The 14,462-nt window shown below is 51.7% G+C and overlaps 1 protein-coding gene across 1 annotated transcript in view; it reads left to right on the top strand.

The window, feature by feature from the left end:
- Positions 1-2,505: 2,505 nt before the first annotated feature.
- ADAT1 (adenosine deaminase tRNA specific 1) overlaps positions 2,506-14,462 on the top strand; it is a 31,686-nt gene continuing 19,729 nt past the window's right edge. Inside the window, 4 exon segments of the mRNA XM_089667134.1 lie at positions 2,506-2,679; positions 4,167-4,321; positions 10,710-10,766; positions 12,962-13,016. Of these exon segments, the coding sequence (XP_089523260.1) occupies positions 2,672-2,679; positions 4,167-4,321; positions 10,710-10,766; positions 12,962-13,016 (275 nt within the window). The 5' untranslated portion in view covers positions 2,506-2,671.

The raw sequence follows: 14,462 nt of genomic DNA, 5'->3' as shown, positions 1-14,462 counted from the left end.
TTTCCAGGGCATAAGCTACATTTACGTTCATTAACCACCTGACCTCCGGAAGATTTACCCCCCCCCCCCCCATAAGTTATAACAAAAATGATTTTTTTAGGATTCAAATTTGAAAATGAATTTTTTTTTTCGAAATAAAAACATGTAATAAATGCAGTAAAATAAGACGAGTTCTGCGAGAGCCGGCCGTACGTTATACAATTTTCTTTTGAAAAACCTAAACGGTTTCAATCGTGTAATTAGGCCGGCTCTTGCACTACATAGGTGACCGTAGATCAGGAAAGGAAATTGTACAGAAAGTTGTATAATGTATGGCCAGCCTGAGGCTACTTTTATAGAATAGAAAATAAAAGAATAGAATAAAACAATAGAATGAAAAATAAAAGAATAGAATAAATCAAATAGAAAATAAAGGAATAGAATAAAGGACTAGAATGAAATGGAAAAAAAATAATAGAAAAGGAAATGAAGGAATAGACTAATAGAATAGAAAATAAATTAGAATAAAAGGATATAATAGAAAGTAAAGGAATAGGTTACAACAGAAAAGAATAAAACAAATAGAAAATAAAGGGATAGAATACAACAGAATAGATTTGACAATAAAAGAATAGAATAAAACCGAAAATAAAAGCATAGAATAAAACAATAGAATGAAAAATAAAAGAATAGAATAAATCAAATAGAAAATAAAGGAATAGAATAGAAAATTAGAATAAAACAGATAATAAAGGAATAGAAAGTAATAGAACAATGGAAAATAAAAGACTAGCATAAAACAATAGAAAAGAATAGAAAATAAAGCAATGGAAAAGAAAGGGATAGAATAAAAGAATAAAATAAAACAGAAAATAAAGGAATAGAATAAAACAAATTGAAAAATAAGGAATAGAAAGGACTAGAATAAAAGAATAGGAAATAAAGGACTAGAATAGAATAAAATTAATAGAAAATAAAGGGATAGAATACAACAGAATAGATTTGAAAATTAAAAGAACAGAAAATAAAGGACTAGAATAAAACAGAATGTAAAATAAAAGAATAGAATAAATCAAATAGAAAATAAAAGAATAGAATAGAAAATTAGAATAAAACAGATAATAAAGGAATAGAAAATAGAATAAAACAATGGAAAATAAAGTACTAGCATAAAACAATAGAAAAGAATAGAAAATAAAGCAATAGAATAGAAAGGGATGGAATACAATAGAATAAAAAAATTAAAGAAAAAATAAAACAGAAAATAAAGGAACAGAATAAAACAAATTGAAAATTAAGGAATAGAAAAGACTAGAAAATAAAGGACTAGAATAAAACAAATAGAGAATAAAGGAATAGAATAGAATAAAACAGAAAATAAAGGAATAGAATAAAACGAATAGAGAATAAAGGAATAGAATAGAATAAAACAGAAAATAAAGGAATAGAATAAAACGAATAGAGAATAAAGGAATAGAATAAAACAGAAAATAAAGGAATAGAATAAAAATAAAGGAATAGAATATAAAAAGAATAAAACAGAATAGAATAGATTTGAACAGACTACAACCAATACAGCCGTCTTTCAAATTCTGAATGTCAATTTGATCTGAAAATAACGAAGATGCGAAATGAATTCTGAAATTATTCTAACAGAACGAATCTGACGAAACAAAACGATCAGCTAATCTGAACGGACTGCCATTTCCCGCCGTGCGCCCCTCATGGGGGGGAGGGATCTATGTACACAGTTGGGGGTCGTCTGTTGGGTCCGTCGCACTCCAACTCACTGAAGGGTTTCATTTTACATTTGATAATTTTCTGCAGAAATGCCGCGTGATCATACAAATCGCAGAAGCCGCCATTTTATTCCGCGGGGCCTCGGCTTTGGGAAAATATATCATATTTGCTGTATGAAGTCATTTTGTAGAAATAAAAAAAAAAAAAAAAAAGCTGACTTTAACATATAAAATAATGGTTTTGGGAAATATCAGCCCCGCCCTGGGGGGAGGAGCAGTATGGTGGGGGGAGGGGAGTGGTTAATATCAGCAATCATCTGGACGCCGCTGTCACATCTTTACATGAGGGTCTGGCTGCAGACTGCAGCTCCACTTTTGACAGGAAACATGTGACCTCCACACCACCATTAAAAAAGTTCAATGCAACAAACAACCAATGGCTGCAGACTGGAGCTCCACTCGACAGGAAGCAGGTGACCTCTACTCTGTCAAAAGACACTCCAGGAAGTGAAGGTCACATGTTTCCTGTCGAGTGGAGCTCCAGTCTGCAGCTATTGGTTGTTTTTTGTTACATTGAAGTTCATTAAAAAAAAAAAGGGGACTTGAGGTCACATGTTTCCTATCGAAAGTGGAGCTCCAGTCTGCAGCCAGACCCCCTCTGCCTCTGTAAGTCTGGCTACGTGGTGTATTATGGGAGTTGTAGTCCAGCGCTGCCTTCCTTCTAGGCCTCAGAGCCCCGCCGTAACTACATTACCCAGAATGCCCCGCTCCCCTCGCTTTTTCTTTCTGTTTGTTGGGTCGGTGAGGCGGGCACGGTGTGATGGGGGTGGACCCTCATGAGCTCCCCCTGTGTTAGGGGAACCGACACCTGGCCCTCCCAGACCCCCGTAATACCTCCTCATTAGGAACCCCTGGGTGTGACGTCATCGGGAGGCGACAACCCTGGGAGCAGCATGGCTGGGTAATGGACAGAAATAAACAACCATGACCTGGGGGGAACCACAACCTCCAGCCTGTCTGAGAGCAGCTGGAGGGCCTCAGGTTGGCTGGACTATAGAAAGAGAGGCAGCTCCAGGAGCACCACAAGTCCCAGCATGGCAGAAGCTGTCACTGTAGGCTGCCCTGGCTTGTATTGGGGCAGCTGTCTGCTCTGGAGGCACTAAAAGTCCCAGAATAATCACCAGAAGGGTGCACTGGCTTGTATTGGGCCATAGAAGGGCAGCTGCCAGCTCCAGGAGCACTACAAGTCCCAGCGTGGCTAGAGGGTCACCACTGCACTGGGACAACTGACAGTTCTGGAGGCACTGCACGTCCCAGCATGGCAGGAGCTGTCACTGCAGGGTGTCCTTTGCATGTAACAAGCCATACAAGGACAGCTATAGAGGTACTACAAGTCCCAGCATAGCAGGATGAGCACCGCAGGATGTCCTGGCTTGTATTAGGACAAATTACAGCACTAGCGGTACTACAAGTCCCAGCATAGCAGGATGAGCACCACAGGATGCCCCTGGCTTGTATTGGGACAGATGACAGCACTTGAGGCACTACAAGTCCCAGCATGGTAGGATGAGCACCGCAGGATGTCCTGGTTTGTATTGGGACAGCTGGCAGCACTAGAAGCACTACACGTCCCAGCATGGCAGGATGAGCACCGTATGATGCTTTGGCTTGTATTGGGACAGATGACAGCACTAGCGGTACTACAAGTCCCAGCATGGCAGGATGAGCACCACAGGATGCCCTGGCTTGTTTTGGGACAGCTGGCAGCTCTAGAAGCACTACAAGTCCCAGCATGGCAGAACCTAACGCCCCCCAGGTTGCCTTGGCTTATAATGGATTATACAGGGACAGTGGCAACCTCTCCAGTTCTGGATGCACTACAAGTCCCAGTTTGCCCGGTCTTAGTTGACCACGTAGGTCAAAGCCCAATCCGGACAAATCAGGGACTGTTCCTGGGGGAGGGGGGGGCACTGCGAGGGTTAATAGCTGGTTTAGTCCAGGAAGGTGGGGGGAGTAGAATCCAGTTTACTTTACTGATCTTCCGCTCCCTCGGCAGGGGGGCGCTTCTCCATGATCCAGCAGTGGGCTGTCCCCCCCTGGGCATCTTCACACCCAGTGCGGGGCTATGGACCCTGCGCTGATCTTGGTGGTGTCAGGACCCTGGAGTGTGAGGGGCCAGTCATGTTATTTCAATGTAAAATCCCTTTTGAGATCGTAAAAGGAAAAAAAAAATGGCGTTTGGGAGGCGGCACTATCGCCACCTGAACACCTGCAAACTGCTGCCAAATCCTTCCACTGGATCCTTCCATTATTTATTAGTGTGACCTCATCTGGTGGGAGGAGCTCCTCGGCGTATGCGAGATTACCGAAATATCCGCTGTAGGCGGAGTCGGCCTTTAATAGAATCGTTCTTTGGCATGTCATGTGACCCTCTCCCCTCTGACGCAGGTCCTGGACAGCAGATGAAATCGCAGCATTGTGCTACCGCCATTACCGGACTGGGTTACCCAAACAAGGCCAGCCGGACCCGAGCAGAGAATGGACGCTGCTGGCGGCTGTCGTACAAGTGGACGGTGCGCAGGGGGCAGCTTGCACCAAGAAAGGTTTGCATCTCGTAGGTGTTATCAAACTAAGTGCCCGTCACACCGATGCGATTTGAGGACTGAAATCACATCTAATGAATGTCAGCGTCTGAAAGCGGAGCTCCACCCAAAAGGGGAAGTTCTGCTTTAAGGACTGCTCCCCATTAAGGATTGGCACCTTTGGGGGGCGGGGAAGCGGGTACCTGAATTTGACAGGTACCGGCACCCAATTCCGGTCGGATCGCCTAGGCAATCAGAAACAGAAGGTGTCCTCCCTCCCTCCCTGTAGTCTTTTGGGACACGTGACAGGTCCCAGAAGACTACAGGACCATTCATGAAGCGCAGCGCTACTCGCACATGCACACTGGGCTTCACAGCCGGGTGCCCACACTGAAGATGTCGGCCTCCTGGAATACAGGGCGGCTGGTGAAACTGGCTGCGGGGGACACACCACGGGACAGGGGGACAGGAAAGTGGATGTTTTTTAATAGTCAGCAGCTATTTTGTAGATGCTGACTTTTACTTTTTGACAGGTGAGTGGAACTCCACTTTAACACGTGCGATTTGCTGCAGAGCGATTTCTAAAGTAGTTCTTGCGGGACTTTTTCTGCAGTTTATTGCGATTTCACGTACATAGAATATAATAGAAATCGCAAGGAATTGTTGGACATCTTCACAAGTCGCAGAATGAGCAGCGCATTTTCCCTGGCTTGTATTGGGACAGATGACAGCACTAAAGGCACTACAAGTCCCAGCATGGCAGGATGAGCACCGCAGGATGCCCTGCCTTGTATTGGAACAGATGACAGTACTAGAGGCACTACAAGTCCCAGCATGGCAGGATGAGCACCGCAGGTTGCCCCTGGCTTGTATTGGGACAGCTGGCAGATCTAGAAGCACTACAAGTCCCAGCATGGCAGAACGCAATGCCCCAGGTTGCCTTGGCTTGTAATGGATTATACAGGGACAGTGGCAACCTCTCCAATCCTGGGGGGGGAGCGGGTACACTCCACCCCGTATGCTTCACCCCTGTACGCTCTGTCCCATACGCTCCGCCCCAGTACACTCCGCCCCAGTACACTCCGTCCCGTACACTCCGCCCCGTATGCTCCACCCCAGTACACTCCGTCCCAGTACACTCCGTCCCAGTACACTCCGTCCCGTACACTCCGCCCCGTATGCTCCACCCCAGTACACTCCGTCCCGTATGCTCCACCCCAGTACACTCCACCCCAGTACACTCCGTCCCGTACACTCCGCCCCAGTATACTCCGTCCCGTACGCTCCGCCCCAGTACACTCCGTCCCAGTACACTCCGTCCCGTACACTCCGCCCCAGTACACTCCGCCCCAGTACGCTCCGTCCCAGTACGCTCTGTCCCATACGCTTCGCCCCAGTACACTCCGCCCCGTACGCTCCACCCCAGTACCCTCCGTCCCGTACACTCCACCCCAGTACACTCTGTCCCGTACACTCCGCCCCAGTATACTCCGTCCCGTACGCTCCGCCCCAGTACACTCCGCCCCGTACGCTCCGCCCCAGTACGCTCTGTCCCATACGCTCTGCCCCAGTACACTCTGCCCCAGTACGCTCTGTCCCATACGCTCTGCCCCAGTACGCTCTGTCCCATACGCTCCACCCCAGTACACTCCGTCCCGTACGCTCCACCCCAGTACGCTCCACCCCAGTACGCTCCACCCCAGTACGCTCCGTCCCGTACGCTCCGTCCCGTACGCTCCGTCCCGTACGCTCCGTCCCGTACGCTCCGTCCCGTACGCTCCGTCCCGTACGCTCCGTCCCGTACGCTCCGTCCCGTACGCTCCGTCCCGTACGCTCTGCCCCAGTACGCTCCGCCCCAGTACGCTCCGTCCCAGTACACTCCGCCCCAGTACACTCCGCCCCAGTACACTCCGCCCCAGTACACTCCATCCCGTACGCTCCGCCCCAGTACACTCCGCCCCAGTACGCTCTGTCCCATACGCTCTGCCCCAGTACGCTCTGTCCCATACGCTCTGCCCCAGTACGCTCTGTCCCATACGGTCTGCCCCAGTACACTCCGTCCCGTACACTCCGCCCCAGTACACTCCGTCCTAGTACACTCCGTCCCGTACACTCCGTCCCGTACGCTCTGCCCCAGTACACTCCGTCTCGTACGCTCTGCCCCAGTACACTCCGTCTCGTACACTTCGCCCTAGTACACTTCGTCCCGTACACTCCGCCCCAGTACGCTCCGCCCCAGTACGCTCCGCCCCAGTACGCTCCGCCCCAGTACACTCCGCCCCAGTACACTCCGCCCCAGTACACTCCGCCCCAGTACACTGCAGAGCGATTTCTAAAGTAGTTCTTGCGTGACTTTTTCTGCAGTTTATTGCGATTTCACGTACATAGAATATAATAGAAATCGCAAGGAATTGTTGGACATCTTCACAAGTCGCAGAATGAGCAGCGCATTTTCCCTGGCTTGTATTGGGACAGATGACAGCACTAAAGGCACTACAAGTCCCAGCATGGCAGGATGAGCACTGCAGGATGCCCTGGCTTGTATTGGAACAGATGACAGTACTAGAGGCACTACAAGTCCCAGCATGGCAGGATGAGCACCGCAGGTTGCCCCTGGCTTGTATTGGGACAGCTGGCAGATCTAGAAGCACTACAAGTCCCAGCATGGCAGAACGCAATGCCCCAGGTTGCCTTGGCTTGTAATGGATTATACAGGGACAGTGGCAACCTCTCCAATCCTGGGGGGGGAGCGGGTACACTCCACCCCGTATGCTTCACCCCTGTACGCTCTGTCCCATACGCTCCGCCCCAGTACACTCCGCCCCAGTACACTCCGCCCCAGTACACTCCGCCCCAGTACACTCCGCCCCAGTACACTCCGCCCCAGTACACTCCGTCCCAGTACACTCCGTCCCGTATGCTCCACCCCAGTACACTCCGTCCCGTATGCTCCACCCCAGTACACTCCACCCCAGTACACTCCGTCCCGTACACTCCGCCCCAGTATACTCCGTCCCGTACGCTCCGCCCCAGTACACTCCGTCCCAGTACACTCCGTCCCGTACACTCCGCCCCAGTACACTCCGCCCCGTATGCTCCACCCCAGTACACTCCGTCCCGTATGCTCCACCCCAGTACACTCCACCCCAGTACACTCCGTCCCGTACACTCCGCCCCAGTATACTCCGTCCCGTACGCTCCGCCCCAGTACACTCCGCCCCAGTACGCTCTGTCCCAGTACGCTCTGTCCCATACGCTTCGCCCCAGTACACTCCGCCCCGTACGCTCCACCCCAGTACCCTCCGTCCCGTACACTCCACCCCAGTACACTCCGTCCCGTACACTCCGCCCCAGTATACTCCGTCCCGTACGCTCCGCCCCAGTACACTCCGCCCCGTACGCTCTGCCCCAGTACGCTCTGTCCCATACGCTCTGCCCCAGTACACTCTGCCCCAGTACGCTCTGTCCCATACGCTCTGCCCCAGTACGCTCTGTCCCATACGCTCCACCCCAGTACACTCCGTCCCGTACGCTCCACCCCAGTACGCTCCACCCCAGTACGCTCCACCCCAGTACGCTCCACCCCAGTACGCTCCACCCCAGTACGCTCCGTCCCGTACGCTCCGTCCCGTACACTCCGTCCCGTACTCTCCGTCCCGTACTCTCCGTCCCGTACGCTCCGTCCCGTACGCTCCGTCCCGTACGCTCCGTCCCGTACGCTCCGTCCCGTACGCTCCGTCCCGTACACTCTGCCCCAGTACACTCTGCCCCAGTACACTCTGCCCCAGTACACTCTGCCCCAGTACACTCTGCCCCAGTACACTCTGCCCCAGTACACTCCGTCCCAGTACACTCTGCCCCAGTACACTCCATCCCGTACGCTCCGCCCCAGTACACTCCGCCCCAGTACGCTCTGTCCCATACGCTCTGCCCCAGTACGCTCTGTCCCATACGCTCTGCCCCAGTACGCTCTGTCCCATACGGTCTGCCCCAGTACACTCCGTCCCGTACACTCCGTCCCGTACACTCCGCCCCAGTACACTCCGTCCTAGTACACTCCGTCCTGTACACTCCGTCCTAGTACACTCCGTCCCGTACACTCCGCCCCAGTACACTCCGTCCCGTACGCTCTGCCCCAGTACACTCCGTCTCGTACACTTCGCCCTAGTACACTTCGTCCCGTACACTCCGCCCCAGTACGCTCCGCCCCAGTACGCTCCGCCCCAGTACACTCCGCCCCAGTACACTCCGCCCCAGTACACTCCGCCCCAGTACACTCCGCCCCAGTACACTCCACCCCAGTACACTCCGCCCCAGTACACTCCGCCCCGTACACTCCGCCACAGTACGCTCCGCCCCGTACGCTCCACCCCAGTACGCTCCGTCCCGTACACTCTGCCCCAGTACACTCTGCCCCAGTACAGTCTGCCCCAGTACACTCCGTCCCGTACACTCTGCCCCAGTACACTCCATCCCGTACGCTCCGCCCCAGTACACTCCGCCCCGTATGCTCTGCCCCAGTACACTCCATCCCGTACACTCTGCCCCAGTACACTCCGCCCCGTATGCTCTGCCCCAGTACGCTCCGTCCCGTACGCTCTGCCCTGTACGCTCCGTCCCAGTACGCTCCGTCCCGTACACTCACACCAACATTTCCTGCGTCTCCGTCGCCGCTTTCCCCAGTTTGTAGCAGAACTCGATGTTCACTGATTACTCCATTGCACTGTGACCCTAGGTGGCGCTTCTCGGCGTGTCTCTGGATAGTCATGTGCATGCGTGTGAACCTGGCCCAGGCTGTCATTGAGATATCGGACCATTCACCCAAATGTTTAGACACCCCTCGTATGTGCTGCAGCCGCAGTGCTTTGTATCATGGCGCGGCAAGAGTTCTCCCTGCTGCCGCCTTCAGCGGACCGTACCTCCTGCTGAACTCAGCATAATTACCTGCATCTCCCTCCAACCTCATGCACTAGTACAGGGCTCTCCAAACTTTCCAAACAAGGGGCCAGTTTACTGTCCTTCAGACTTTAGGGGGGCCGGACTGTGGCCATCAAAAGTAGAAAGTGTTGTGGCATCATTTGCAGTAAACAATGCCCCATCATTGATGTCATTGGTACGAATTGTGCCCCACCATTGGTGTCATTGGGCCCCATTGCTGGTGTCATTAGGAGGAACTGTGCCCCATCATTCTCATTGGTAGGAATTGTACCCCACCATTGGTGTCATTGGGCCCCATTGTTGGTGTAATTGGGAGGAACTGTGCCCTATAACTGGTGTCATTGGCAGGAATTGTGCCCCAATGTTGGTGCCATTGGCAGGAATTGTGCCCCATTGTTGGTGTCATTGGGAGGAACTGTGCCCTATAACTGGTGTCATTGGCAGGAATTGTGCCCCAATGTTGGTGCCATTGGCAGGAATTGTGCCTCATCGTTGGTTTCATTGGAAGGAATTGAGCCTTATCATTGTTGTCATTGGTCCCCATTGTTGGTTTCATTGGGAGGAACTGTGCCCCATTTTTTGTGTCATTGGGTAGGAATGTTGCCCCATCGTTGATGTCATTAGGCCCCATTGTTAGTTTCATTGGGAGGAACTGTGCCCCAATGTTGGTGTCATTGGGTAGGGATTTTGCCGTGTCATTAAGCTCCATTGTTGGTGTCATTAGAAGGAACTGTACCTCATTGTTGGTGTCATTGGGAGAAATTGCGCCCCTTCGTTGGTGTCAGTGAATGAAATAGTGTCCCAAGGGCTGGATAAAGGCAATCAAAGGGCCACATCCGGCCCCATGGCCGCAGTTTGGACACCACTGAACTAGTATTAGGTTCAAGCTGGCATTATATTACCTGTGAAATGCCCTCTGAAGAGCATTTTGAACGCGTCTTGCTCTTCAGAGAGCAAAGCTAGTGTAAACTAGCCCGGTTTCGGCTTTAGTACATCTCTGATAGCACATCGCTCCATCTCGTCCATTCAGAAAACATCTTGTATTCTTTCACGGAATACAAGACATTCTGTGATTGTATGTGGGAAGAGTGCTACTTTAAGTCAATTGGTTAGACTTCCCAGCACTTGCCATGGACCAGGATTTCAGAAGCTGTACACTAGGTGACAGTGGATGTAGAGACCCTGTATAATGTCTGCTTTGTACGTAGTGGTTTGTGGATCGGCAGGGCGTGTCCTGTGTCTAGAGGTCCTTGGACTGATTGTCATAATGCGGCTTATTTACAAATCTGGAAGGAGGAACTCGGCGCAGCAGATCTGGTCGCTGGGAGTTACCTTTTTGCTTTTGGTTCTCTGGTTTTTGTAACTTACTCTCTGTGTCCAGCAGGTGGCGCACAGCTTCTTTTTACACTCCAAAAGTTTTTGCCTTTTTATCCGCTCTTCTAACTGTAAAACGTTTGGTTTTTGTTAACAGTCGTTGCCTTGGGAACCGGGACAAAATGTATCGGCCAATCAAGATTGAGCAAAACAGGTAAGTGTCCCTGACAACACGTGGTTACTGCGGGTGAGATTTGGTTATCTGTGCACTCAGTAAGGCGACCTTTAACCCCTCGCCCTCCAGAGGATTTCCCGCCTTTTGCAGATGAGGTTGGTGATGTAGCTGGGGGCGATGTTGTAGGAGCTAACTGGACATTCTGGGGCAGGGAGATCCAGAGGATGAGATAGGCTCTGGAGGAGTCCTGGAGGCAAGCGTGGGAGGAGGTAACAAGGGAACTGGAGAGCAGGAAGTCTTGGGAGGAGCGGAGAGGACGGTTTGGGCAATATCTGCAGACGAGGTTGGTGATGTAGCTGGGGGCGATGTTGTAGGAGGTAACTGGACATACTGGGGCAGGGAGATCCAGAGCATGGGATAGGCTCTGAAGAAGTCCTGGAAGCAAGCGTCGGAGGAGGTAACAAGGAAACTGGAGAGAAGGAGATCTTGGGAGGAGCGGAGAGGACGGTTTGGGCAACATCTGCAGATGAGGTTGGTGATGTAGCTGGGGGCGATGTTGTAGAAGCTAACTGGACACACTGAGGCAGGGAGATCCAGAGGATTGGAGAGGCTCTGGAGAAGTCCTGGAGGCGAGCGTCGGAGGAGGTAACAAGGGAACTGGAGAGCAGGAGGTCTTGGGAGGAGCGGAGAGGACGGTTTGGGCAACATCTGCAGATGAGGTTGGTGATGTAGCTGGGGGCGATGTTGTAGGAGCTAACCAGACATACTGGGGCAGGGAGATCCAGAGGATGGGAGAGGCTCTGGAGAAGTCCTGGAGGCGAGCATCGGAGGAGGTAACAAGGGAACTGGAGAGCAGGAGGTCTTGGGAGGAGCGGAGTGGACGGTTTGGGCGACATCTGCAGACGAGGTTGGTGATGTAGCTGGGGGCGATGTTGTAGGAGCTAACCAGACATACTGGGGTAGGGAGATCCAGAGGATGGGAGAGGCTCTGGAGAAGTCCTGGAGGCGAGCGTCGGAGGAGGTAACAAGGGAACTGGAGAGCAGGAGGTCTTGGGAGGAGCGGAGAGGACGGTTTGGGCAACATCTGCAGATGAGGTTGGTGATGTAGCTGGGGGCGATGTTGTAGGAGCTAACCAGACATACTGGGGCAGGGAGATCCAGAGGATGGGAGAGGCTCTGGAGAAGTCCTGGAGGCGAGCATCGGAGGAGGTAACAAGGGAACTGGAGAGCAGGAGGTCTTGGGAGGAGCGGAGTGGACGGTTTGGGCGACATCTGCAGACGAGGTTGGTGATGTAGCTGGGGGCGATGTTGTAGGAGCTAACCAGACATACTGGGGCAGGGAGATCCAGAGGATGGGAGAGGCTCTGGAGAAGTCCTGGAGGCGAGCGTCGGAGGAGGTAACAAGGGAACTGGAGAGCAGGAGGTCTTGGGAGGAGCGGAGAGGACGGTTTGGGCAACATCTGCAGATGAGGTTGGTGATGTAGCTGGGGGCGATGTTGTAGGAGCTAACCAGACATACTGGGGCAGGGAGATCCAGAGGATGGGAGAGGCTCTGGAGAAGTCCTGGAGGCGAGCATCGGAGGAGGTAACAAGGGAACTGGAGAGCAGGAGGTCTTGGGAGGAGCGGAGTGGACGGTTTGGGCGACATCTGCAGACGAGGTTGGTGATGTAGCTGGGGGCGGTGTTGTGGATGGCCTTGTATGTTGTGGTTAGTATTTAGAATTTTATACCTTGGGCTAGTGTATTTGGCATACGTTCCAAACACAGGATGTGATGTCACCTGGAAGTTCCGCCCAGGACAGGAAGTGACTTCACTTGAAAGCCCCCACCCCACGTGTTTCGTCATCAATGTGCATTGTCCTCAGGAGCCGATCTGTGTTGCTGTGGGATACACAAGCAGTCCTGTCTTCAGGCGCTTTCCCCCGAGCCTGATAAAAACTGATGACATGGAACACCCACGATGCTGCTTGTAGTCAGTGACCATGTGATCCTTTGCCTTGGCTTGAAGGAAACGTGTTTTTTTTTGTTTTGTGTGTTTTTTTTTTTTTTTATTAGTTTTGTTTTTTTTTTATCCATAGCAGTGGATAGGATCTTTTTTCAAATTTTTTTTTTTTTTTTTTTTAATAATTATTTTTTTCATTTCATTATTTTTTATTTGAAAATAAATAAACTGTGAAATTTCACTTTAATCCAGAAATCCTCTTATGACCTTTTTTTTTTCTCATCTTTCTCAGGTGATATTCTCCAGGACAGCCATGCAGAGATAATTGCGAAGCGAAGTTTTCAGAGGTAGGAATTCTACTCTGCACATCCCTGTAATTTGTCGCTCGCCGGCCGGAACGCAATGTCCTGCATTAGAGACAGTGAAGTAGCTGCATTATGGGTAATGGCTCTTGATCATCGGAGCCGCGGGTAGTTTTACGTCGTTCTGCGGCTGGCTCAGGTTCTGTGATTTTTCCAAAAAAATGGTAGACTTTAAATTGAGTAATCTCAGCGCGGCACAGGGACGAGTGCGCTCTTCTTGTGTCTGGCTTCTTAAAGTTGGCTGTACAACGAAAGCGCCGAGGATCCAAAAGTTGAGTTCCGGGAGGTATTAACCCGGTCAGCTCTTTGGGCGTACTACGTACTTCCAAAGAGTGCGGATGGCTGCAGTAGTTTCGTTTAGCCGGCTTGAAAGTGCGGCAGCTCCATATTGCCTACCCTTTCACAGAGCCGGCAGCGCAGTGTCCCCGCACCCCCCTCCCATGGTTCCTAGGCTCTCCCGCTCTCACCAGAGCCTGAGAACCCACTGGCAAGGGAGGGAGAGCGCTGTGAGGCGCACTCCCCTCCCGTGGTGCCCGGGCTCTCCCGTTCTTACCAGAGCCCGGGAACTTGCTGGCTAGGGGAGGGAGAGCGCTGTGAGAACGAGGCAAATCCATGCCGCGTACTACGTACTTACAAAGAGTGCACCTTTAATCAGAAACTAATGGCTGCAGTAGTTTTGTTTAGCTGGCTTGAAAGTGAGGCAGCTCCATATTGCCGACCCTTTCACAGAGCCAGCAGTGCAGTCCCCCCCTCCCACCGTCGCACTCCCCTCCCGTGGTTCCTGGGCTCTTCCGCTCTCACCAGAGCCCGGGAACCCGCTGGCTAGGGGAGGGAGAGCGCGGTGAGACCGACGCGAATCCATGCCGTGAACTCACATGCAAACAGCGAAACAGGAAGTGATGTCACTTCCGGTTTCAGATGCACTCTTTCCTGGCCAGTACAGCCAGAGGACACATCTAACCAAATTGATCTGCGTTCGGTTAGATGGTGTGAAGGCCGGGGGGGAGACATTGAGGGTCTAGTAGACCCCTAATGTTTACATAAAGAGTACCTGTCACCTGCCCAATGTTATCACATGGGGAATTCTACTCTGTACATCCCTGTAATTTGTCGCTCTGCGGCCAGAATGCAATGTCCTGCATTAGAGACAGTAAAGTAGCTGCATTATGGGAAATGGCTCTTGATCATCGGAGCCGCAGGTAGTTTTACGTCGTTCCACGGCTGACTTGAATGTGCGGCAGCTCCATATTGCTGACCCTTTCACAGAGCCGGCAGCGCAGTCCCCCCCCTACCACCGGCACCCCCCCCTCCCGTGGTTCCCGGGCTCTCCTGCTCTTACCAGAGCCCGGGAACCCGCTGGCTAGGTGAGGGAGAGCGCTGTGAGACCGAGGCAAATCCATGCCGTGATCTCACATGCAAACAGCAAAACAG

Source organism: Staurois parvus, unplaced genomic scaffold, assembly GCF_062004578.1.
Source record: "Staurois parvus isolate SC_StPar_1 unplaced genomic scaffold, SC_StPar_1.0 ptg003050l, whole genome shotgun sequence".
NCBI classification, from domain to species: Eukaryota; Metazoa; Chordata; class Amphibia; order Anura; family Ranidae; genus Staurois; species Staurois parvus.
The sequence above is the reverse complement of the archived record's forward strand: the minus strand, read 5'-3'. Positions and strand labels throughout refer to the sequence as shown.